A 27783-nucleotide genomic window follows, 5' to 3' on the forward strand; every position below is an offset into this window, starting at 1 on the left:
AGATGGCTGAACACCTGCCTGCCTATGGGAAGTAGTGAATGAATTCCTTGCTTCGCTTTGCTCGTGCGTGCGGCTTTTGCTTTCCCTATTAAACTGTCCTTATCTCAACCCACGAGTGTTCTCACTTTTACTCTTCCGATTCTCTTCCCCATCCCACCACGAGGGTAGGGGGGGGAGTGAGTGAGCGGCTGCGTGGTGCTTAGTTGCCGTCTGGGGCTAAACCACGACAGTTCTTTTTGGCGCCCAACGTGGGGCTCGAAGGGTTTGAGATAATGGCAGATTTGATTGTAATGTGCTAGATGATAGAATTTATAGCTGTTATTGCTGTTTAGCTATTAATCAGCAGGCTTCTGTGCTTGTCATAAGGCTTGCTTTCCTTACTGTATATTAGAGTCTAGGGCTCGTTAGTGGCTGCTTTTTGCTTTCGCTGCTTGCCATGCTGCTGTGCTGCTTATCACCTTATTCTGCTGTGCCTGGGAACATTTTGATAACAGCAATGGCCTTACGCCTGGGCTAGCAGATGGCCAGGACATGGCTGCTGTTTCTGTGCTCTGCTTTAATTGGTGATGTTTTGCCTGTGAGGTTTGTTATTAAAACAGTGATCTTGGATTTATTTTGGTATTATCTAAGTGCTGTACTGAAACCGTTATTGTATGTCGGGTATTACCTTATGGAGGAAATGCAGAATTGTACCTTCGCTACCTTCTTCTATGATGTTTCCTCCTTCATTGCAATAACTTTTCAGTATCTTGAACATCCTTGGGTAGTTAAGATACTTCTATTGGTATTGCTTGGGAATATTGTTTCGATCTTGTCCAAGATTAGTAAGCAATTTAAGAATATCATCCAGAGATCTGCCCCAAGGCCAGATAGTTATGAGTGGCAGGGTGTGTGGGATAGCATGGGCAAATGCCTAAGTTATTGGGCACCTCCAGTGTTTTGGAACTTCACCCCTGAATAAGTGCAGAATCCTGAAAAATTAGTAGAATATTTGGAAAAAGTATGTCGTCACCCTGCCAATTCTAGGGAGACACAAATCACTGCAATGTGCTGGGGCCTGGCCCATGCCTACCGAGCCCTGTTCAACACTATTCAGAACCCTCAAGGATCTGGTGACAAAGTGACAGGCACTGCGGCAGCTCCAACTGCCCCTGCAACAGGCACTGCCTCTGCTCCGATTACCCCTGCGACAGGCACTGCGGCTGCTCCAGCCGCCCCTGCAACAGGCACTGCAGCTGCAGCTGCTCCGGACAACTCTGTTACAAGCACTGCGGTTCAGACAGAGAACCAACCTGTGTCAGTATCAGTCACCCCTATACATAAAAAGAAATCCTGGAAGCGAAAGTCAGCTCGTTTAGAAAGGGAAGATGAAGGAGCAGGGCCATCACAGGGAGAGGAAGAGGAAGACGAAGAACTCGTAAATGAGACGGAAACCACCTGATCCCTATCCCTGAGTGAGCTGCGAGATATATGAAAATATTTCAGCCGTCGTCCAGGGGAGCACATTGTCACCTGGCTGCTCCGATGCTGGGATAGTGGGGCCAGTAGCCTGGAATTAGAGGGTAAGGAAGCCAAGCAGCTGGGATCCCTTTCTAGGGAAGGGGGCATTGACAAAGCAATTGGAAAAGGGGAACCAGCCCACAGCCTCTGGAGGCGACTCCTGTCAGCTATAAAGGAAAGGTATCCCTTCAAGGAAGATGTTGTATACCACCCCGGGAAATGGACCACGATGGAGAAAGGTATCCAGTACCTGAGGGAATTAGCTGTGCTGGAAGTGATTTATGGTGATCTGGACGATGTGTTGTCACCCACAGATCCAGATGAGGTCCAGTGCAAAAGACCTATGTGGCGGAAGTTGGTACGGAATGCACCACCGTCGTGTGCCAACTCATTGGCAATACTGACCTGGAGAGACGGAGATGGTCCAACGGTGAATGAAGCTGCTAGTAACCTCCGGGAATATGAAGAAAGTATCTCTTCCTCCCTTGTCTCAGCTGTGGAGAAACTGTCCCGGAAGGTCCAGCGACTCGAAGAATATATGTCCTACTCCCAACCTATACGGACCAGTGTCTCAACTATTAGGAGTCAGCGTTCCTCTGCTCAAGGGAGAGGATATAGAGGGTACACACCACGGGGCACCCTATGGTTTTACTTGCATGACCACGGAGAGGACATGAGGAAGTGGGATGGAAAACCTACCTCAACCCTAGAGGCACGGGTACGTGAGTTGCAAGGAAAAACAATCACAAAGGGGGTTCTTCCAGGAAAATTACTGCTCCGGTTTCCAGTGGACAGTTCCCCAGACAGAGTAAAAGGGCTGATTTTACTTCCGATCTTAATAAAGGGACTTTTGATTCACATTTACAAGAAGTGGGTAATGAATATTGTGACCAGGATTAGGGGGACCCTGCCTCCAGCCAGGTGGAGGAAAGGGACAACTGGGTTTACTGGACTGTATGGATTCGATGGCCTGGCACATCAGACCCACAGGAGTATAAAGCTCTTGTAGACACCGGTGCACAGTGTACCCTAATGCCATCAAGCTATATAGGAGCAGAACCCACCTGTATTTCTGGGGTGACAGGGGGATCCCAACAGCTGACTGTATTGGAGGCCGAAGTAAGCCTAACTGGGAATGAGCGGCAAAAGCACCCCATTGTGACTGGCCCAGAGGCTCCGTGCATCCTTGGCATAGACTACCTCAGGAGAGGGTACTTCAAGGACCCAAAAGGGTACAGGTGGGCTTTTGGTATAGCTGCCTTGGAGACAGAGGAAATTAAACAGTTGTCCACCTTGCCTGGTCTTTCAGAGACCCTTCTGTTGTGGGGTTGCTGAGGGTCAAAGAACAACAGGTGCCAATTGCTACAACAACGGTGCACCGGAGGCAATATCACACCAACCGAGACTCCCTGATTCCCATCCATAAACTGATTCGTCGACTGGAGAGCCAAAGAGTAATCAGCAAGACTCGTTCACCTTTTAACAGTCCTATATGGCCAGTGCAAAAGTCTAATGGAGAGTGGAGAGTAACAGTAGACTATCGTGGCCTGAATGAAGTCACGCCGCCCCTGAGTGCTGCCGTGCCAGACATGCTGGAACTTCAATACGAACTGGAGTCAAAAGCAGCCAAATGGTATGCTACAACTGATATCGCTAATGTGTTCTTCTCAATCCCTTTGGCAGCAGAATGCAGGCCACAGTTTGCTTTCACTTGGAGGGGTGTTCAGTACACTTGGAAGCGACTGCCCCAGGGGTGGAAACACAGCCCTACCATTTGCCATGGACTGATTCAGACTGCACTGGAACAGGGTGAAGCTCCAGAACATCTGCAATACATTGATGACATTATCGTGTGGGGCAATACAGCAGAGGAAGTTTTTGAGAAAGGGAAGAAAATAGTCCAGATCCTCCTGAAAGCCGGCTTTGCCATAAAACAAAGTAAGGTCAAGGGACCTGCACAGGAGATCCAGTTTTTAGGAATAAAATGGCAAGATGGACGTCGTCAGATCCCAATGGATGTGATCAACAAAATAACAGCCATGTCTCCACCAACTAGCAAAAAGGAAACACAAGCTTTCTTAGGCGTTGTGGGTTTTTGGAGAATGCATATCCCAAATTACAGTCTGATCGTAAGCCCTCTCTATCAAGTGACCCGGAAGAAGAACGATTTCAAAAGGGGCCCTGAGCAACGACAAGCCTTTGAACAAATTAAACGGGAGATAGTTCATGCAGTAGCCCTTGGGCCAGTCCGGGCAGGGCAAGATGTAAAGAATGTGCTCTACACTGCAGCCGGGGAGAATGGCCCTACCTGGACCCTCTGGCAGAAAGCACCAGGGGAGACTCGAGGTCGACCACTTGGGTTTTGGAGTCGGGGATACAGAGGGTCTGAGGCCCGCTATACTCCAACTGAAAAAGAGATATTGGCAGCATATGAAGGGGTTCGAGCTGCTTCGGAAGTGGTTGGCACTGAAGCACAACTCCTCTTCGCACCCCGACTGCCGGTGCTGGGCTGGATGTTCAAAGGGAGGGTCCCCTCTACACATCATGCAACTGATGCTACGTGGAGTAAGTGGGTTGCACTGATCACACAACGGGCTCGGATAGGAAACCCCAATCGCCCAGGAATCTTGGAAGTAATTATGGACTGGCCAGAAGGCAAATATTTCGGAATATCGCCAGAGGAGGAGGTAACGCGTGCTGAGGAGGCCCCACTGTACAATAAACTGCCAAAAAATGAGAAGCAATATGCCCTGTTCACTGATGGGTCCTGTCGTATTGTAGGAAAGCATCGGAGATGGAAAGCTGCTGTATGGAGTCCTATATGAGAAGTTGTAGAAACTGCTGAAGGAGAAGGTGAATCGAGCCAATTTGCAGAAGTAAAAGCCATTCAGCTGGCTTTAGACATTGCTGAACGAGAAAAGTGGGCAGTGCTCTGTCTCTATACTAACTCATGGATGGTGGCAAATGCCCTGTGGGGGTGGTTACAGCAATGGAAGCAGAACAACTGGCAGCGCAGAGGCAAACCCATCTGGGCTGCAGCATTGTGGCAAGTTATTGCTGCCCGGGTAGAGAACCTGGTTGTAAAAGTACGTCACGTAGATGCTCACGTACCCAAGAGTCAGGCCACTGAGGAACATCAAAACAACCAGCAGGTGGATCAGGCTGCTAAGATTGAAGTGGCTCAGGTGGATCTGGACTGGCAACATAAGGGTGAATTATTTATAGCTCGGTGGGCCCATGATACCTCAGGCCATCAAGGAAGAGATGCCACATATAGATGGGCTTGTGATTGAGGGGTGGACTGGACCATGGACACTATTGCACAGGTTATCCATGAATGTGAAACATGCGCTGCAATTAAACAAGCCAAGTGGTTAAAGCCTCTGTGGTATGGAGGGCGATGGCTGAAATAGAAATATGGGGAGGCCTGGCAGATCGATTATATCACACTCCCACAAACCCGCCAAGGCAAGCGCCATGTGCTTACAATGGTGGAAGCAACCACCGGATGGCTGGAAACATATCCTGTGCCCCATGCCACCGCCCGGAACACTATCCTGGGCCTTGAAAAGCAAGTCCTATGGCGACATGGCACCCCAGAAAGAATTGAGTCAGACAACGGGACTCATTTCCTAAACAACCTCATAGACACCTGGGCCAAAGAGCATGGCATTGAGTGGGTATATCACATCCCCTATCATGCACCATCCTCCGGGAAAATCAAACGATACAATGGACTGTTAAAGACTACAGTGAGAGCAATGGGTGGTGGGACGTTCAAACATTGGGATACACATTTAGCAAAGGCCACCTGGTTAGTTAACACTAGGGGATCTGTCAATCGAGCTGGCCCTGCCCAATCAAAACTTTTACGCACTGTAGAAGGGGATAAGGTCGCTGTAGTACACATATAAAACATGCTGGGGAAGACAGTCTGGGTTACTCCTGCCTCAGGCAAAGGCAAGCCCATTCGTGGGATTGCTTTTGCTCAAGGACCTGGGTGCACTTGTTGGGTAATGCGAATGGATGGGGAAGTCCGATGTGTACCTCAAGGGGATTTGATTTTGGGTGAGAACAGCCAATGAACTAAATGGTATGATGTTAATTGCTATATAATACTGTGTGTCATCACTTTTTCAATAAGGATCACCCAGATTAATGAAGAATGAACTTCAACGAAAGCAAGCAAAGTGCAGTGGTGATGGAACCAGGACTGGCTTCAACATGCAACAATCCAACACCACAGACCATGTCTTCTGCCCTGAAGGACTATTATGAAGGATGGAGTCCAAAGCCATGGACTAAATGAACTTAATTGTATTAGAAGGGGTAGAACCTGGGCATGACGTAAATGGTATAGAATAAGGGGTGGATACTGTCCTGGTTTCGGCTGGGATAGAGTTGATTTCCTTCCTAGTGGCTGGTGTAGTACTGTGTTTTGGGTTTTAGTATGAGAATAATATTGATAACACGCTGATGTTTTGGCTGTTGCTGAGCGGTATTTACACTGGTCAAGGACTTTTTTCAGCTCCCCATGCTCTGCCAGGTGCCCAAGAAGATGGGAGGAGACACAGCCAGGATAGTTGATCCAAACTGACCAAAGGGCTATTCCATACCATATGATGTCATGCTCAGTATATAAAGCTGGGGAAGCAGAAGGAAGGGGGGGACATTCGGAGTGATGGCGTTTGTCTTCCCAAGCAACCATTACACGTGAGGGAGCCCTGCTTTCCTGGAGGTGGCTGAACACCTGCCTGCCCATGGGAAGTAGTGAATGAATTCCTTGCTTCGCTTTGCTCGTGCGTGCGGCTTTTGCTTTCCCTATTAAACTGTCCTTATCTCAACCCACGAGTGTTCTCACTTTTACTCTTCTGATTCTCTTCCCCATCCCACCACGAGGGTGGGGGGGGGAGTGAGTGAGTGGCTGCGTGGTGCTTAGTTGCCGTCTGGGGCTAAACGACGACAGTGGGCAGGGACATTTTCACTAGATCAGGTTGCTCAAAGCCCCATCCAACCTGACCTTGAACACTTCCAGTGATGGGGCATCCACAACTTCTCTGGACAACCTCTTCCAGTGTCTCACCACCCTCACAGTAAAAAATTTCTTCCTTATGTCCAATCTAAACCTACCCTCTTTCAGTTTAAAACCATTGCCCCTTGTCCTGTCACTACAGGCCCTGGTAAAAAGGCTTTCTCCTTCTTTCTTATAAGTCCCCTTTAAGTATTAAAAGGCCGCAATAAGGTCTCCCTGGAGCCTTCCCTTCTCCAGGCTGAATAACTCCAACTCTCCCAGCCTTTCTTCACATGAGAGGTGTTCCAGCCCTCTGACCGATTTCATGGCCCTCCTCTGGACCCACTCCAACAGGTCCATGTCTTTCTCATACTGGGGACCCCAGAGCTGGATGCAGTACTCCAGGTGGGGTCTCATGAGAGTGGAGTAGAGGGGCAGAATCACCTCCCTCGACCTGCTGGCCACGCTTCTTTTGATGCAGCCCAGGATACGATTGGCCTTCTGGGGTGCAAGTGCACATTGCTGGGTCATGTCCAATTTTTCATCCACCCGTATCGCCAAGTCCTTCTCTGCAGGGCTGCTCTCAAGCCATTCATCCCCCAGTCTGTATTGGTATTGGGGATTGCCCCGACCAAGGGGCAGGGCATTGCACTTGGCCTTGTTGAACTTCATGAGGATTGCACGGGCCCACTCCTCAAGCATCTCAAGGTCCCTCTGGATGGCATCCCTTCCCTCTAGCAAATCAACTGCACCACTCATCTTGGCGTCATCCACAAACTTGCTGAGGGTGCACTCCATCACACTATCTATGTCATTGATGAAGATATTAAATAATATTTGTCCAAGTATGGACCCTAGAGGGACTCCACTCGTTAAGGGTTTCCACTTGGACATTGAGCCATTGACTGTAACTCTTTGGACGCAGCCATCCAGCCAATTCCTTATCCATCTAACAGTCCATCCATCAAACCCACATCTCTCCAATTTAGTGGCCAGAATGTTTTGGGGGACCATATCAAATGCTTTACAGAAGTCCAGGTAGATGACATCCGCAGCTCTTCCCTCGTCCACTGATGCAGCCGCTTCATCATAGAAGGCCACTAGGTTAGACAGGCCCGATTTGCCCTTGGTGAAGCCTTCTTGGCTGTCTCTAATCACCTCCCTGTCTTCCATACATTTTGACATAGCTTTCAGGAGGATCTGTTCGATGGTCTTACTGATCTTACACAGAGGTGAGGCTGACTGGTCAGTAGTTCCCAGGGTCCTCCTTATTACCCTTTTTAAAAGTGGGTGTGATGTTTCCCTCTTTCCAGTCACCAGGACTTCACCTGACTGCCATGGCTTTTGAAATATGATGGAGAGTGGCTTGGCAACTACATCAGCCAATCCTCTCAGGACCCTGGGATGCATCTCGTCGGGTCCCATGGACTTGTGTATGTTCAGGTTCCTCAGGTCGTCTCGAACCTGATCTTCTCTTATGATGGGAGGGACTTCATTCATCCAGTCCCTCCCTGCCTTGAGGTTAAGGGACTCGAGAGATGTGGGAACAGTGACTGGCAGTGAAAATGGAGGCAAAAAAAAATTGTTGACTAAGTCAGGTATCTCCATGCCTGTTGTCACTAGTTCTCTTGTCTTATTTTTGAGGCAGGGGGTACATTTTCTTTAATCTTCCTTTTCTGGCCAACGTACCTGTAGAAACCCTTCCTATTCTTCACATCCCTTGCGAAGTTGAGCTCCAACTGTGGCTTAACTTTCCTGATCCCATCCCTACACATCCAGGCAGTGTCCCTAAATTCTTCACGAGATATGTGTCCCTTCATAGTACATGGCTTAGCTTTTCTTTAGCACCTGGGCTCCATTGACCTGCCAGTTTCTGTTCCTTATTCTCTTCTGGCTTGAGTTCAAATATGTTGAGATCTCTTCTAAATTATGCCTGGGGTACATATTGCCCCCTTTCCATTGGCAAAGCCTCATTACGCTGCCCGTACTGGGGAGCAGGGCTCTGTGCCATGTAACCATTTGTCTCTACTTGCCTCCACTTGGCACCTGACAGCTAGAATCTGTATAGCAAAAAATCAGTGTCCCCTCATAGTAGGCATACAGGGTTAGTGTTTTGTCATGCTTAGTCCAGGGCGAAACTGCTGTTGAGGGGCAGTTGATATTTGACTTGCCTACATGCACTCAAGTCTGCTCCACAAAGCATTCTTGCATGTGCTCTGCCTAACTTTTCAAAGGTGATGGCATAAAGAGAAGAATGAAGATGTAAATTTTGATTCACTGCTTGACTGCATTGTTTTTATGCCACAGTAACTCTGCTTTACTCATTGGAGTTCTACTGATATTAGCAGGCCTTTAGTCTTAATGGATGTTTTAGTAGTCCTGTTTTGCTCTGATTTATTTTTTTTCTTTGTTCTGTTTCTAATCTAAAAATTATTTATTCCTAAAAAAAAAGACAATAAACAAAAAATTAAAAAAAAGATTGTGGAAGATTCTGATTATAGCTCCCCCCATCTTTTCCCCAGTTCAGTTCTAGTGTAATCAAGAAGAGAATCCAGGGTGTTTTCATTTAGTGTTTGCTTATGGTTTGGTAGGATAAAAAATAAATGATCGTACAATTAATTTTTAAAAAATATTTAGCACACTTAGGGTTGCGTGCACAGACAAAAAGTGCTGGCTCTCAGTTTTTATGAATGATGCTTAAAGCAAAAGAATCCACTGTTACAAGGGACATTTGTTATTTTTCAAAAGTTCTTTTTCATTTTAGATTTCCATTTCTTTTTCTCATTATGAAAACTGGCCACATGATGAAGTGATCTGAGCAGTGATAGAAAGAGTATATGATATAAGGATATACTCTTCAGTCCTTTCCTATCTTTGTCTCCCCATTTGCCAACTTGGCTTTAAAGGAAAGCAAAATCAACTTTGATCTATATTATGATCCATTTAAATGAAACCTAGATGGCCATGTGCAGTGAGTCAGCATGTCTTTTCTGTTGGACCTTTTTACAGGGATCCATAATGATAAACAACATAGACTTAAAGACATTTCATCATCTGTTTGAAAGCAGGTAGTGCCATTTTTTAAACCCTTGGTTTGAAGAAGGATTTCTTGGTTTGATATCTATGTGGGCCAAATAAACATGAATTTTAGGTGGTACAGATGATTGTTTTAGATATTTCAGTAGGGGCACTGATATCCTCATGTAACTATCTTTTATGTGACAAAGGACCTTGTGGCCACAGTAAAATAGCATGCACCTTCAGGACCTAACCTGTATACAGAAAATCTGTTAATGGGGAAAATGGAAGTTGTGCAAGAACAGTAACTTTTTCAATTTATATATAGATATTTTCTCTATGTGAGTTTTCTGTGTATAGACTGATTGTCTGGTGAGTTGTATCCTTCCATATATGCATTTTGGAAATCCTTAGAAATTAGATTGTTTGGATAGATTCTTGTAAAAGTCTTCATCTGTTATTTCAAGTAGAAAGATGTAAATGTTATCTGTAAGCTGTTAGGTGGGTGATCCTAATGTATTTTAAATGACTGAATGATAAGAGATTATATTTGATGGCATATAAATATTAGAATTGTTCCAAGTGTTAATTTCTCTGTGATGCACTGGGAAAAAAATGGCATTCATGTGTCTTTGTGCTGTCTTTATGTTTTTCTTGAAATAGAAAATGCAGTTCCCAGTTTGCAAAACTAATTTCTATCCACAAAGCAGTCTCTGTCAGTGCCAAGAAAAAAATGGCTTTAATCCTTTTTAAAATTTTTATTATTATTTCATGCTAGCAATTTATGACAACAGGGAATAGTCTTGTAGAAACGTAGCAATTTGTCTTGTTTAGCGTGATACATTTTTTTGTACTTAATTTATCATGTGCAGCATTTGGGCTGATATTAAAAAAATTAACAAGCTCATAAGACTGAAATTAGCCATGATACACAAAATCCCTGCAAACATATATATAGTCTAAGCAAACTTTTTTTTTTTTAATAATCTCAAAGCACCATTATAGTAAGTTTGTCTGTTGTTTTCAGGTTGATCCCCTGTTTACAGTGCCTGAACCTCCACCTCCGATTTCCAGCAGTATCACACCTCAGATTCTGCCTTCCTACTTTTCCCCATCTTCATCTAATATTGCAGCACCAGTCGAGCAGCTTTTGGTACGGACTCATTCACTGGGTGTAAATACTTGTGAGGTTGGAGTAGTAACAGAACCGGAATGCCTTGGACCCTGTGAGCCTGGGACCAGTGTGAACTTGGAAGGAATTGTGTGGCATGAAACTGAAGAAGGTAAACTGTTTTTTCCATTAGGCTTGTTTGCTAGTTATCTTAATGAGGGCACTGCTGTATCTGTCTAGATGCTAACTGGAGGCTCGCTAGTCTGTTGGTCCACCTTTATGTAGAATGGCAGTCATAGCTTTATAGCTAAACTAGTAAGTTTTTATTTTCCAAACAAACAGCGGATTTTTTTATTATTTAAGCAATCATATTTTCCAAATGACCTTCCATGTAACTCCAATTAGCAATTGAATTGTTTTCTATTGCTGTATTGAGAAAAGCCTGTGAAGAAATAGCTATCAGAATAGCATAAATGTGATGAACAGAATGATTTTATGTAAATGTACATCATGAGGGGACTATATGTGATAAGACTGGATATGTGAATAGTTTAGGAGAAAAATTACAAAGCTGAATAATTTTGGAACTCAGATACTATGATCAAAAATGTCACCATTATATAATAACAGAGGCCCCAGAGATGACCCCCCCCAATGTATTTGATGTCATGATTATTGTTTGCATTTTGTTTGTTTGAAACATGCTTTAAGAGGAAAACATTCTTGTTCTATCTGGTGAACAAGTGCTAGCTAAACCAGACTGATTTCTTTAATATCCTTCGAAGGCATTTGGCCAAGTAGAGGTGCTGGAGAGCTTTGGGGAATACTAGATGTTGATTAGCTGTGATTTAGAACAAAGTAAGTAGAAAGAGGATTATACTGTGATATGCAGATTTTTCCATTTTGGTTTTCAAAAGCTAATTATTAAAATGCCAGCTTTCTCTTGTTAATGCTAAAAATAATTCATGTGTACTTTAAGCTACTGCAATTTTTGGTTTAATAGCAGTGGAAGCCAATGCTAGCAGCGGCAGCAGCAGCAGCAGCAGCAGCAGTTGTTGCAGTGTGCTGAGAGGAGTGTGAGGCTTGTAAGGTCCTTGGGAGGTGTCTGAAGGGGCTTCTGGGCCCCCGACACCCTTGGGCTGTGTATGTGGAGGGACCGGCTGGCATGCGACAGGTTAGTTGCATGCGAGAGGGGCAGTTGAGAGTTGGGTGGTGCCGACGGTCCCCACGGCTAGTTCAAACCGCAGGAAGCTGCATATAACTGGACCCTAGGGAGCGGCAGTGACAGTTTGCGCAGCAGTTCGTGCAAGAAAGGCAGCATACTCTGCCAGTTGTCGGGCTGCTACCTGCTCTGCTCACTCGCAGGCTTAGGCTGCAGCCCTGATGGTCACCCCAGCTAGCTGGCGGCTGTGCAAGCCTACCTGGAAACTTGAGGCCTCCAGGGAACTAGAATTAGAAGGACGACATCTTTCAAAAGAATTACCATTTTATAAGTGGGCCATTTTTTCTGAGAACTACAAGGAGACTGTATCCTGCTGAAAGAAAATGGTGTCCACCCACCACAACTGCAAGGCTGAGGCTGAAACCCAAACAGAAGCACTGCAGCCTACCTATGCTGACGTCTCCACCCAAACAGACCTCCCAAGGACTGAATTAGCTGTCCAGACCTCAGGTTGCATGGAGCTCCAGCACCTGGAAGTCCCCCTAGCACCTGAAGGCAGCGGTGGATGTCATAGCTGCAAGCGTGCCCAGCTAGAAGAACTCTTCAAACCAGTAGCTACGTTACAAGAGGAGCTCGACAGGCAGTGCAGCATCCAGGAATGTGAGCATGAGATCGATACGTGGTATTGTGCACTTTCCCAGGCTGAGCGACAGCCCTGCCTTAAGTCTGCGCAAGTGGAAGGTAAGCCTGAATTCAACCTTGAGCTGACTGACACAAGTAACTCACAAGGTGGAGGAGACAGGACCCTTGTCTCTGCTCAGGGCAGAAGGAAGAACCTTCCGCCTTCCCCTCCCTAAAGTGCCCCTACATAGCAGATATGACACTCTGGGTGTTGGAGAATGAAGAGCACATGAGTAACGGACAGGATCCAGGAGAAGTCGACCATGCAAAGTTGATCCAACCGCCCACCCGCATTAGAACCTGTGCCACCAGAAAAGCACGTAAGGTATTAGTAATTGGAGATTCCCTACTGAGAGGCACCAAAGCACCCATTTGCCATCCAGACAACTTCTCTAGAGAAGTTTGCTGCCTACCAGGAGCTCGCATACGCAACATCACTGAGAGGCTGCCGAGCCTGGTGAACCCTACAGATTATGATCCGCTCCTAATATTCTATGTAGGGTCCAATGATACTGTGACAAGGCAACTTAGAACCATCAAAAGAGACTGTATTGTCCCTCAGAGCAAAGGATCAGGAGCACAGGTGGTGTTGTCCTCTATCCTCCCAGTCAGAGGAAGGGGTTCAGGAAGGAGGAGATGAAATTAAGAGGTGAATGCCTGGCTGCTTGGCTGGTGCCATACTCAAGGTTTTGGCTTCTGTGATCATGGATCTACCTTTCAGAAGCCAGGTCTGTTGGGAGTTGATGGGATTCAAGCTTATGGGCTTGTTCCTCTAAAAAGGTGACATAGTAACCCAGCTGAAGTGCCTCTATCCCAATGCACACAGCATGGGTAACAAGCAGGAGGAGACGGAAGCCACTGTGCAGCTACAAAGCTACGATCTAATCACTATGACTGAAATGTGGCAGGACGAATCATATGACTGAAATGCAGCAATCGATTGCTATAAACTGTTCAGGAGGAACAGGCAAGGAAGGAGAGGCGCAGGGGTTGCCCTCTATGTAAAAGAATGGATTAACTGCACAGAGATGTCTTTGGAAAAGAGTGATGAACAGGTTGAGAGCTTATGGGTGAAAATTAGAGGCCAAGCCAACAAAGAAAACCTCATGGTTGGTGTTTACTAAAGGCACCCAATCAAGGGGAGCGTGTTGACGCGTTCTTACTTCAACTACAGGAAGCATCACGTTAGCAAGCTCTGATCCTGCTGGGGGATTTCAGTCACCCTGACATCTGCTGGAAAAGCGGCACAGTAAGCTTTAAGTCATCCAGGAGACTCTTGGAGTGTGTCAAGGATAATTTCTTAATGCAGATGATAGACAGCCTGACCAGAGGAGAAGCGTTACTGGATCTGTTGCTTACCAACATGGATGAACTAATTTGAGATTTCAAGATTGGTAGCAGCCTGGGCTGCAGTGATCATGAGTTGCTTGAATTTACAATGTTGAGGGATATGGGCCAGGTGAAGAGTAGAGTCAGGAACCTGAATTTTAGGAAAGCAAACCTTCAGTTGTTTAAGGAATTAGTGGATGGGACCCCCTGGGAAACTGCCCTCAGGGACAAAGTAACTGAAGAGAGCTCTCGAGTCCCATGTGTAAGAAATCAGGCAAGGAAGGCAGGAGACCGGAATGGCTGAGTAAGGACCTCCTGGTCAAACTAAAGTGTAAGAAGGAAATGCATAGGCAGTGGAAGCAGGAACATGTTTCCTGGGAAGAATATAGGGACACTACCCATATATGTAGGGATGGGATCAGGAAAGCTAAGGCACAGCTGGAGCTGAATTTGGCAAGGGATGTGAAGAATCATAAGAAGGGTTTCTACAGGTACGTTGGCCAGAAAAGGAAGATTAAAGAAAATGTACCCCCCCGATAACTGAGAGAGGAGAACTGGTGACAACTGGCATGGAGATACCTGACTTAGTCAACAATTTTTTTTTGCCTCCATTTTCACTGCCAGTCACTGTTCCCACATCTCTCGAGTCCCTTAACCTCAAGGCAGGGAGGGACTGGATGAATGAAGTCCCTCCCATCATAAGAGAAGATCAGGTTCGAGACGACCTGAGGAACCTGAACATACACAAGTCCATGGGACCCGACGAGATGCATCCCAGGGTCCTGAGGGGATTGGCTGATGTAGTTGCCAAGCCACTCTCCATCATATTTCAAAAGCCATGGCAGTCAGGTGAAGTCCTGGTGACTGGAAAGAGGGAAACATCACACCCACTTTTAAAAAGGGTAATAAGGAGGACCCTGGGAACTACTGACCAGTCAGCCTCACCTCTGTGTAAGATCAGTAAGACCATCGAACAGATCCTCCTGAAAGCTATGTCAAAATGTATGGAAGACAGGGAGGTGATTAGAGACAGCCAAGAAGGCTTCACCAAGGGCAAATCGGGCCTGTCTAACCTAGTGGCCTTCTATGATGAAGCGGCTGCATCAGTGGACGAGGGAAGAGCTGCGGATGTCATCTACCTGGACTTCTGTAAAGCATTTGATATGGTCCCCCAAAACATTCTGGCCACTAAATTGGAGAGATGTGGGTTTGATGGATGGACTGTTAGATGGATAAGGAATTGGCTGGATGGCTGCGTCCAAAGAGTTACAGTCAATGGCTCAATGTCCAAGTGGAAACCCTTAACGAGTGGAGTCCCTCTAGGGTCCATACTTGGACAAATATTATTTAATATCTTCATCAATGACATAGATAGTGTGATGGAGTGCACCCTCAGCAAGTTTGTGGATGACGCCAAGATGAGTGGTGCAGTTGATTTGCTAGAGGGAAGGGATGCCATCCAGAGGGACCTTGAGATGCTTGAGGAGTGGGCCCGTGCAATCCTCATGAAGTTCAACAAGGCCAAGTGCAATGCCCTGCCCCTTGGTCGGGGCAATCCCCAATACCAATACAGACTGGGGGATGAATGGCTTGAGAGCAGCCCTGCAGAGAAGGACTTGGCGATACGGGTGGATGAAAAATTGGACATGACCCAGCAATGTGCACTTGCACCCCAGAAGGCCAATCGTATCCTGGGCTGCATCAAAAGAAGCGTGGCCAGCAGGTCGAGGGAGGTGATTCTGCCCCTCTACTCCACTCTCATGAGACCCCACCTGGAGTACTGCATCCAGCTCTGGGGTCCCCAGTATGAGAAAGACATGGACCTGTTGGAGTGGGTCCAGAGGAGGGCCATGAAATCGGTCAGAGGGCTGGAACACCTCTCCTCTGAAGAAAGGCTGGGAGAGTTGGAGTTATTCAGCCTGGAGAAGGGAAGGCTCCAGGGAGACCTTATTGCGGCCTTTTAATACTTAAAGGGGACTTATAAGAAAGAAGGAGAAAGCCTTTTTACCAGGGCCTGTAGTGACAGGACAAGGGGCAATGGTTTTAAACTGAAAGAGGGTAGGTTTAGATTGGACACAAGGAAGAAATTTTTTACTGTGAGGGTGGTGAGACACTGGAAGAGGTTGTCCAGAGAAGTTGTGGATGCCCCATCACTGGAAGTGTTCAAGGTCAGGTTGGATGGGGCTTTGAGCAACCTGATCTAGTGAAAGATGTCCCTGCCCATGGCAGTGGGGTTTGGACGAGATGATCTTTAAAGGTCCCTTCCAACCCAAACCATTCTATGATTCTATGTTTCCTCCAGTTACAGCTCTTGTAGAATCTTCATGTTAGTATTCTCTCATGTTTGTTTTTAGGAGTGTTTAATTTGTGTTTGTCTACCTTCCTCAGCAGTGAAAACAAGATTATTTACAAAACAACATAATGAAAGAATACAGCAGTGCATGGCTTCATGATAAATCCTGACATCCTTCAGAAATATCCACAATGGCATTTTTTTTGCTTTGCAGAGATATATAAGACCTCACCAAAGTGCTCTACACTATCCTGTCAAAAAATCAATACAGTGAGATTTACTTGCTTTTGTATTTTCTCTTATCCATCTATCTTTCTCTCTGGGTATGCCTACAGCAGATTCATAAGGTAGATTGATCCTTTTAGATTGTTTTTTTAGCACAGTATGAATTATGTATAAATTATATCCCTGCAGAAGTGACTTCGTAGCTCCCATCTTCTTTGAGTGGTCTGTATTAACCAGTGTTAGAATGTGTGGGTGTTAACTGTGTGACATGAAAGAGCAGTAGCCCTTAATACTGTTTTTCTTGCTGAATAAACTAAACTTTTGACCCCCACTGAATTTAAGAAGCCTGCTTTGTTAAAGGTTTGGCAACAGAAATGAACTATTTTAAAAAGTGCATTCTGGCCACGATAACGTTCCATTTACCAGTTTCTCATCACTCTGCTAGTTTAAAAGCTTTAGTTATTTAATAGAAATTAACTCCCTTAACCTTTTCCTAGTTTCTCTAAAACAATTTTCTCAAACAACTGAGTATGCAATGAATACATATTCAAGTGAAATGGTTTTGAATGTGCCTGTTTTCAGAGGTTTACAAATACTGTGTGGCAACACTACAGGTGTGAGTGGCTACAATAATAAATCATAGAATGGTTTGGGTTGGAAGAGACCTTTAAAGATCATCTAGTCCAACCCCTTGCCATGGGCAGGGATACCTTCCACTAGATCAGGTGGCTCAAAGCCCCATCCAACCTGGCCTTGAACACTTCCAGGGAGAGGGCATCCACAGCTTCTGTGGGCAACCTGTTCCAGTCTCTCACCACCCTCACAGTAAAGAATTTCTTCCTTATGTCCAATCTAAATCTACCCTCTTTCAGTTTAAAACTGTTGCCCCTTGTCCTGTCACTACAGGCCCTGGTAAAAAAGTCTCTCTCCTTCTTTCTTATAAGTCCCCTTTAAGTATTAAAAGGCCGCAATAAGGTCTCCCTGGAGCCTTCCCTTCTCCAGGCTGAACAACCCCAACTCTCTCAGCCTTTCTTCATAGGAGAGGTGCTCCAGCCCTTTGATCATCTTCGTGGCCCTCCTCTGGACCCACCCCTTCTCCAGGCTGAACAACCCCAACTCTCTCAGCCTTTCTTCATAGGAGAGGTGCTCCAGCCCTTTGATCATCTTCGTGGCCCTCCTCTGGACCCACTCCAACAGGTCCATGTCCTTCTCGTACTGGGGACCCCAGAGCTGGACGCAGTACTCCAGGTGGGGTCTCACGAGAGTGAAGTAGAGGGGCAGAATCACCTCCCTCGACCTGCTGGCCACGCTTCTTTTGATGCAGCCCAGGATACGATTGGCCTTCTGGACTGCAAGCACATATTCCTGGCTCATATTCAGTTTTTGATCCACCCGTATTGCCAAGTCCTTCTCTGCAGGGCTGAACTCAATCCACTCATCACCCAGCCTATATCCATGTTTGGGATTGCCCTGACCCAGGGGTAGGACCTTGCGCTTGGCCTTGTTGAACTTCATGAGGTTTGCACGGGCCCACTCCTCCAGCCTGTCAAGGTCCCTCTGGATGGCATCCCTTCCCTCTAGCGAATCAATCACACCATTCAGCTTGGTGTCACCTGCAAAGTTGCTGAGGATGCACTCAATCCCACTGTCCATGTCCCCAAGAAAGATCTTAATACTGGTCCCAATACGGACCCTTGAGGGACACCACTTGTCACTGGTCTCCACCTGGACATCGAGCTGTTGACTGCAACTCTTTGAGTGCGATCACTGAGCCAATTCCTTACCCACCGAGTGGTCCACCCATGAAATCCATGTCTCTCCATTTTAGAGACAAGGATGTCGTGTGAGACAGTATCAAATGCTTTGCATGATTCCAGGTAGATTACATCAGTTGCTCTTCCCTTATCCACCAATGCTGTAACTCTGTCGTAAAAGGTCACCAATTTGTCAGGCACGATTTGCCCTTAGTGAAGCCATGTTGGCTGTCACCAATCACCTCTCTGTTTTCCATGTGCCTTAGCATAGTTTCCAGGAGGGTCTGCTCCATGATCTTGCCAGGCACAGAGGTGAGACTGACTAGCCTGTAGTTCCCTGGGTCTTCCTTTTTTCCCTTTTTAAAAATGAGTGTAATGTTTCCCCTTTTCCAGTCAGTGGGAACTTCACCAGACTGCCACAACTTTTCAAATATGATGGATAGTGGCTTAGCAACTTCATCTGCCAGTTCCCTCAGGACCCGCAGATGCATCTCATCAGGTCCCACAGACTTGTGCATATTCAGGTTCCTTAGATGATCTCGAACCTGATCTTCTTCTATGGTGGGTGGTACTTCATTCTCCCAGTCCCTGCCTTTGGATTCTGTGAGTTGTTTGGCGTGGCTAGAGCACTTGCCAGTGAAGACCATGGCAAAAAAGTTGTTTAGTACCTCAGCCTTCTCCATGTTGGTTGTAGCCAGGTCTCCCGTTTTGCTCATCGGGGGGGGGGTACAGTTTCTTTCATCTTCCTTTGTTGTCCCATGTACCTGAAGAAACCCTTCTTGTTATTTTTCACATCCCTAGACAAGTTCAGCTCCAGCTGTGCCTTGGCTTTCCTGATCCCCTCCCTCCACTCTCGAGCCATATCCCTGTAATCTCCCCAGGATGTGTATCCCTGCCTCCACTGCCTATGCATTTTGGTTTTGTGTTTTAGTTTGGCTAAGAGGTCTTGACTTAGCCAAGCTGGCCTCCTGCCTCCCCTCCCCGACTTCTTGCACGTAGGGAATTGAGACCTCTTGCGCCCTAAGAAAAATGTCTGTAAATATCTCCCAGCTCTTGTTCACTCCTTTATCTCTGAGGGAAGTTTCCCAAGGGATCCCATGCACTAGCACCCTAAACAGCCGTAAGTTTGCCCTTCTGAGTTTTAGGGTCCTGACTCTACTTTTTACTCATCCTGTACCCCTCAAGACTGATAATTCTACCAGGGCATGATTGCTGCAGCCCAGGCTACCTCCAATCTTGACCTCTCCGATAAGTTCTCCAGTAGTTTCCTGGACTGCTTGCAGTTTGCTGTGCCACTTTTCCAGCAGATGTCTGGGTGGCTGAAGTCCCCTATCAGGATCAGGGCCTGCAAGCGTGATGCTTCCTGCAGTTGAAGAAAGAACTCTTCGTCAACCTCCTCTCCTTGATTGGGTGGCCTGTAGTAGACACCAACCACAAAGTTTCCTTTGTTGGCTTGATCTCCAATTTTCACCCATAAGCTCTCAACCTGCGCGTTGCTGTTCTTCAAAGATAGCTTTGTGCAATCAATCCCATTTTTGGCATAGAGGGGAACTCCCCCACCTCTCCTTCCTTGCCTGTCCCTTCTGAAGAGTTTCTAGCCGTCGATTGCAGCACTCCAATCGTGCGATTCATCCCACCAAGTTTCTGTGATAGCAATCAGGTCATAGTTTTCCATCTGGGCAGTGGCTACCAGCTCCTCCTGTTTGTTTCCCATGCTGTGTGCTTTGGGATTGAGGCACTTCAGCTGAGCTATTGGCCACATCACCTTTTTAGAGGAGTTTGCCCTAATTCCCTTGAGGCAATTCACAGGTGTTTCCCTGTTGCCTCCTAATGCCTCAGCAGCCCCTGGCTCTTCTCTAGTGCTTAGAACTCCATCCCCTTCCCCCGCTAAATCTAGTTTAAAGCTCTCCTTATAAGTCCAGCCAGCTTGTTGCCCAGGACACTGAAATGGGATTTTAAAATACTCTAGTGATATAGATAGAGTGTAGATTAAGAGACTGAAGATATTTGGTATGATTTCCTCTCAAAGGAATTGTATTGTTTCATACCCTGTTTAACTGAAGAAAATATTACTTTTACTCTATTTCCCCCCAAACCAGTGTTGTCAGTCAATAAAGTATTATGAAAAATTACTTCCTATTGATCAGTTTTGCATTTTAATTTAGTTTTGACATTTGGTGCATATATGCATGTATATATTTCACTGTTTTCAAATATCCTGATATGTACATGAAAGCAGCTGTATAGCAGCTTTTTATAAAGCCATGTCTGCCAAATTTTAGAAAGCAGGGTGCAGATGGGTCTTTTATTTATCTTTAACAGCAGCATCATTATCAGATATTAATTTTCTCCAGTTATGATTTTGACTTTAATTAGGCCAGAACATGACCTTTGCTAAATTGGTGTAAATCCAGAATACTCTGAAATAATTGTAATTGGTGAGATCTAAAACCATCCTGTTGTTCATAATGTCCAACTGAAATTAGTTTATTTCGTGATACCCATATGTTTCGTTCATATGCAACCCCTTCACTGCTTTTTAAAGCCTAATAAAACACACATGCAAACTGACATCTAGCTGTCTAGCTGTCTATATATATGATGGCTTTTTAAGGTAAAACAATTCTAAGAAGCTGAGGTTTGAGAATTTCTGGCCTTGGCTCATGTTTTGAGACATTTGAATTATTTTGTATCACCTGATTTAGCCATTCTGTGAGAGGAGTTGTGAGGTGATTAGAACAGGCTTGTAGGATGTCTGCACACCCTATGCATAGGGGAACTATGAACCAAATGTGCATGCTAAGCAGTCTTCATATGCTGCAGTAACTAGCAATGAGAATGCAAATACAGAAAGGATGTGATGATCACAGTTATGATGAGAACAGTACACCGAGTAGAGGAAGATGAAATCAGATATTTTATTTAGAACTTATTATTAAAATCTAATACATGCTTTCTAGAAGAGAAGGTGTATATTTGGGAATTAATGTTTTGAAGGTTTTCAATAGCTGAAATAACTGATTTTGTTTTAGGAATTTTAAATAAGTCACATTCTGTTGCATTTATTTTTCAAGATCACAAGAAGGATGATGTTTGGTTTTATTATTCATGTTTTTAAGATAATCACTCCAAAGGGGAAGAAAAGCATTGGATTTCAGAGAAAATTGTGACTGATTAAAGAGAGCACTGTTACTACAGCTCTTTTGATTTATCCCACTTCAATCTATTCAGTTGATTTGATCAGCAGATTTAATAAATCAGACCATTTTCCCCAGAGTGTTTCAATCTTAAGATGTGTAGAGGGAAGCTGACATCTGAAGTCTGTCACATTTTATTACAGGGCTTTGTAACTAACCATGTCTGTGATTTTGCTAATATAATTGAGAATGCTGGTTATCACGTGAGCATTTCTCAGTTGCTCTACTCAGTTGTGTAGTGTTTGATTTCTACATATGTATGCTGTAGGCATTTTCTTCTGCATAACATCCTTATTTGGCTATGACTTGGTATGTGTCCAAAATAATGTTAATGGCTGTAGAAAAAAAATAATATTTTAGGAACTAATTGAGGCTACCTTGTAGTAGTGAAATGAGAAATAGTTATGGGCAAGTCAACCTGAAAGTTGGCAGCTAATGTGTGTTGATACCATTCTGTAACAGTAAAAACCCATCACATAAAGCAGCTTGGTAGTGTTATTGGAGTGTATTTTTTGTTTGTTTGTTTCTTCTGATACTCTGTGTTTTCTCTAGGAAACAACTGCTAAAAGTCTGTATTTCTGTATTGAGAAATATCAGTTATGACACCGTTTGCAGAAATTTCAAATAGGAAGGAGAAAACTTAATTTACATAGAAGCATGCTGATACTTGTTATGGATGGGATTCCCCACCTGCCACATTTGCATTTAATATGCATAGACATTGTTTTGAAAACATACCAATTGCACAGAGCTGAGGTTGATTCCTTCCTGCCTTACTATGTGGTGTTAGTTTTGCAAAAAATATTTTTAAAGAATGCAATCTGGTTTAAATCTCTCTAGTTATATATGTGTTTGTACATGTGTGTATAAGTAAGGGTGTGTATGTGTGTGTAGAATTAGAAGAATCGGAAGTCGTTTGACTTGTGGTTTGACAACCACATTTTCCTACTGTCACAAATACAAAGGCATGATGAAACAATGAAAGTTTTAATGTAAAAGCACTGTCAAACACATAAGTAAACAATTGCAGAAATTAGAGAAAAATGTTTTTGCTTTCCTAATCTGTTTTCTCAAAGAATCTGTGGTGGATTAACCATGGCCAGCAGACAAATGCTCACCCAGCCACTCGCTCGCTCACTCACTCCCCCTCAACAGGACAGGGGGAGAAAATAAGATGGAAAAGCTCGTGGGTTAAGGTAAAGACAGGGAGATTATTTACCAGTTACCATTACAGGCAAAACAGACTCGACTTGGGGAAAATTAATTTCATTTATTGCCAATTAAAATAGATTTTGGCAGTGAGAAACAAAGACAAAAATTAAAACAAAACCTTCCCCCACCCCACTTTTTCCAGGCTCAACTTCACTCCTTCATTCCTGACTCCTCTACCCCCCTACCTGAGCACTGGGGGGATGGGGAATGGGGGATTACGGCCAGCTCATAACAGTTCTTCTCTGCTGCTCCTTCCTCCTCACACTTTTCCCCTCCTCCAGCATAGGTCCTTCCCACGGGCTGCAGTCCTTCAGGAATAATTCTGCTCCACCGTGGTCTCTTCCACAGGCTGCAGGGGAATACCTGCTCTGGTGCCTGGAGCACCTCCTCTGCTACCTCCTTCTCTGACCTTGTTTTTCACACTGCTATTTCTCACTCTCCCCCCCCCCCTTGTGTCACATTGCTTTGACCTGCAGTGGCTCCCTTTTGGAGCCTGCTGGAACCGGCTGTGTCCGGCATGGGGCAGCCCCTGGTCTCTTCTCACAAAGGCCACCCCTGCAGCCCCTCCGCTACCAAAACCTTGCCACATACACCCAATACAGAACCATACATTAATACATAGAAATTTGAACAAATGCTGTCATCTTAAGTTCAGGCAAGGTTTATAGAGAGAGGTAATATCCTTTATTAAACCAAGTGATACAGTTGGAAAAAAACAGGTAAGTTTTCGGACTTGGTGCATTTAGATTCCCTCCTTTCTGAGTGATGTAGAACATTAACTTGCTGAATACAGGAAGCAGTGGTCTGATATTCTTACCCATATTCAGCATAGTACTGTAAAGACAGTGGGTATTTTTATGGGAGAAAAGCACTGAAGTTCATTGTTCAAAAATGAAGCTTCCTTATGTCCATGTTAGAGAGAAGTGGTTCATGGAGGAGATGGCATTTTTGTCCAGCTGCATTAAGAGAACACCTGAAATCCAGCTTTGTTCTACTGTCATACGAGTCATCTGCTGACCTGTACAAACATCAGACAGTAGCAAAATATAGTCTGTTCAGAAAAAGTCTAGACACATGCATATTTTATATTTTGAAATGTTAAGTATTATCATTCTTTCTACTGTCTGTGATATCGGATCCAGTAAATTAATGGACTTAAGGAAGCCTGAGGTATGTAATTCTTTATAGACCTCAACTGTCTCATTGTATTATCTAAGGCATTTAGAATCTGACACCTAGTACGTGTCACATAGAAACTTGTTCCAAAAGAGAAATGGATTATATCTCACAATAGGAAGTCACAGGCTTGCATAAAAACCTGTGTTGTGGTCTTATGGAGACTCTACATACTTTACAAAAGGAGTTTGGGAGATTTTATTTTTGGATGTACACAGACTATCTGAGAAAAGTTTGAGATTAGCGTTACAGGATTCGGACTACAGGAGAAACTGGGCAGTAGGTACAATGAAGTTCATTTGGTGCAAGGGGCCTTTTTGTTCACCTCACCAATATGCCTTACCTTATCTGATCAGTGTATGTGCTTGTTTAGGGATATAAATTCTGACATTGTCATGTAACTGTCTCTTACAGTGTTTCTTGCAGTGGACTAGGTGGACTGCTTGGTCTGAGCCAGTATGGCAGTAATTTCATCTTGACATATTTTATGGTGTATTGGGTTTACGTGGCAAAGTTTTGGTAGTGGGATGGGCTGCAGGGGTGGCTTCTGTGAGAAGACACCAGACAGAAGCTGCCCCCATGTCAAACAGAGCCAGTTCCAGCTGGCTCCAAGACAGACCTGCTTCAAGATGAACCTGCCACTGGCCAAAGCTGAGCCAATTAGTGATGTTGGTAGCATCTCTGTGATAACATATTTAAGAAGGGGTAAAACTGCTGCGCAACAGCAATCGGGAGAGAGGAATGGGAATATGTGAGAGAAACAACTATGCAGACACCAAGGTCAGTGAAGAAGGAGGGGGAGGAGGTGCTCCAGGCACCGGAGCAGAGATTCCCCTGCAGCCCATGGTGAAAGCCACGGTGATGCAGGTTGTCCCCCTGCAGCCTGTGGAGGACCCCATGCCGGAGCAGGTGGATGTGCCCTGAAGGAAGCTGTGACCCCGTGGAGAGCCTGCACTGGAGCAGGCTCCTGGCAGGAGCTGCGGCCCATGGAGAGGAGCCCATGCAGGAGCGGGTTTTCTGGCAGGACTTGTGACACCATGGGGGGCCCACGCTGGAGCGGTCCATTCCTGAAGGACTGCACCCTGTGGAAAGGACCCACTGTGGAGCAGTTTGTGAAGAACTGCAGCCTGTGGGAAGGACCCACATTGGAGAAGTTCAGGAAGGACTGTCTCTTGTGGGAGGGACCCCATGCTGGAGCAGGGGAAGAGTGTGAGGAGGAAGGAGCGGCAGAGACAAAATGTTATGAACTGACCACAACCACCATTCCCTGTCCCCCTGTGCACCTCGGGGGGAGGAGGTAGAAGAGTTGGGAGTGAAGTTGAGCCCAGGAAGAAGGGAGGGATGGGGGGAAGGTGCTTTTAGATTTGTTCTTATTTCTCACTATCCTACTCTGTTATTAATTGGCAATAAATCAAATTAATTTCCCCAAGTCAAGTCTGTTTTGCCTGTCACGGTAATTGTTGAGTGATCTCCCTGTCCTTATCTCAACCCATGAGCTTTTTCATTGTATTTTCTCCCCCTGTCCTGTTAAGGAGGGGGAGTGATAGAGCAGCTTGGTGGACACCTGACGGCTAGCCAAGGTCAATCCACCAGATATGGCTATGATGCATCTGTAGCAAAATATTTGTGCTGAGGGAATGAACAAGGCAACTGTTTCTGACCAAACCAAGTAACTGTTACACACACAGCCTTCAATTTCCAAACTTGACTACTACTTTTTGTCTATTTGATATTGCTTTCATCTAAAATAGTAATTTTAAAGGCAAGCCCCTGTGTATCCTCTTGAAGTGGTTTTAAACTATTGGGACTGACTTTTATAAACCAGGTAGATAGTTGAGTTGATGTGGCTTTAGTGAGTTGTCATGAATCAGATAAGCTATGATAGCCAAACTTTGACAGGCTTTTAGCTCACAGCAAACAGTAGATAAATCATGTCAGTATAAACCTTCTTAATGAATGGGAAATGCAAAATAGATCATGGGTGTTCCCTGCTGGCAGAGTTATATGTCAGGGAGATATTTTGCATTCCAGTTTAATTTTGCTTCTTTTACTAAGCGCTCCTTTTCTAGAGATGTTCAATTGGTCATTCATTTTAACACTAATTTAAGTTTAAGGCTATTTGTGTAGGTGATGGAAAGTATCACAGATTAGTGAAGAGCTGTAACAGAAAAACTTGAAAAAACTGAGGACAAAACAGAACCACTGCTAATTTCCAGACTTCCTTTATGCAGCAGAGAAGTCAAGCTGGTTCACTTCCCCTCCCATTCCTTCCCAACACCATCACTTCATGTCAGAGGATTTTTTAAGGCTGTGCAGGCCACCAGTGAAAGAAAAGCACCTAGGAAATGTGTATAAAGATGCTGTTGTTATGTTAAATGTTAAATTTGAATTTTAAATATCAGCTTTCCTCCCTGAATATATACACACTGCAGGCTCTGACTAGTGCTAGTTCTATGACTTTGTTTACTGTATGGCTGTGCATCTGTACTGCATGGAGGGATGCATAATTTGTTTATTGCCTAGTGACTGTCTTGTTGCTTCTCTCCTATGGATACAGATGTAATGCTAAGCAGAGCATAGCCACAGTTCAGTTGCAATAACTAACCAAGAATATCCAAAGTATCTTATTTAGCCAGGGTGGTAATGGCCAGCTTGTCTAAAGGGAACTGGCAAATGCCACTTTTTATAGCTCAGTAAGAAGACTGTGTGCAACTATCTTGGTATAACCCAAGACAGAGAATGAAAAAAATTAACAAATTCCAGACAATGCTTACATAAAAAGCTGTATCTTGCCAGACTGCTGTGGAGGAAGACTCCATGTGCTGCCTATACATACATAGAAAATTATCCCTTTTTCAAACAAACATATGGGGGCAGGGAGGATGCATAGAAAAAGGACGTAGGATAATGGAGATTGGAAACATTGGCTTGGAGCTATTTGAATGTGCAGTGAGGTTACGAACACTGAAAGAGTTGCTTTTCTTAATGCAACAGTTTTGAGCATTTACTGCTTAAAAGCAAAATCACAATAGCAGCAGATTGCTTAGAATTAAGATCATTCTAGTACAGAATACTTGCAACGTGTTTGGGTTTGTAGATAGCAAGGGGGAGGGATGACTGTTAGTGAAGAAAGTGTGTATGTGTGCAAGTATTTTCTTACCAAATAAATACCACTGGAATAAGGAATGAACACACAATTGAAATGGTATCTCTAACTTGTGTGATTCAGGGATTAAACCACTTATTTAAAGATGTTCTCGCAGTCACTCTAATTTTGTACATAGTTTAACTAGTTAGGACAAGATGTGGTCTTCTAGTTTTGTTGCGCTCGTAAGTATTGCTTACATTGTGCAGTGTGGTGAACGAGAGATTCTCTCTGTTGCTGCATGATATGTTTTTTTACTAATACAGATTAATATCAGATTAATAAGAAGAATTAATTATTTTTTCCCTGTGCTTTAGGTTGTGTAATAAAAAGCTGCTTTTGTTATTGGGACTATTTGGCCTGTATAAGACCAGTGTCTGGCCTAACAACCAGCTTTTCATATTTTAGAATCAGTGGAAACCTACGTTTTGTCACCCTGAGGGCATACTCATAATTCATTCCAATTATTATTGAGGTGGTAATAACTAGCTACTAGTCTGGAACTGTTAGTGACAAGAGACAATCCAAAAACCACAAGGAAAATCTCAATTTAAAAATTTTGAAAAGTGAAGAGTTCTTTGGCCTTCAGGGTGACTAAAAGATTACAGATTATATTTTTGAACTAATAGAGGGAGAGAGGAAAGGTAGAGGCTGAGAATGAAGACAATATCAAAAAAGAAAACCTCAACAGAAATAGCTTTCTTGATTTAGACTGAAAAACTAGGTCTAATTTTATTCAAGCTAGTGATGCAATGGAAGGTTCATTACAATTAAGGTTCATCAATTTTATATCCACAAACTCCATCAGATTTATGGGAAAAAATAACGTCTGGGGGAAAAAAGGCCAGTTTTAGAGCATTTTGCTTTAATTCTGTTTTTTAAAGGAGTATCAATTAGAGCATCTATTTACATTTTATTCTATTTACATCAAAATTTTACACTTGTTTGTATCCACCACTGTGGTGGATA

General features: G+C 44.5%; 1 protein-coding gene across 1 annotated transcript in view; it reads left to right on the forward strand.

Annotated features, from left to right (window-relative positions):
- LOC140651224 (zinc finger protein 608-like) overlaps positions 1 to 27783 on the forward strand; it is a 150733-nt gene that overhangs the window by 78907 nt on the left and 44043 nt on the right. The window contains exon 2 of the mRNA XM_072860436.1: positions 10557 to 10812. Within this exon, the coding sequence (XP_072716537.1) occupies positions 10557 to 10812 (256 nt within the window). The remainder of the gene's footprint in view (positions 1 to 10556; positions 10813 to 27783) is intronic.

This window comes from Ciconia boyciana, chromosome 4 (assembly GCF_034638445.1).
Source record: "Ciconia boyciana chromosome 4, ASM3463844v1, whole genome shotgun sequence".
Classification (NCBI taxonomy): domain Eukaryota; kingdom Metazoa; phylum Chordata; class Aves; order Ciconiiformes; family Ciconiidae; genus Ciconia; species Ciconia boyciana.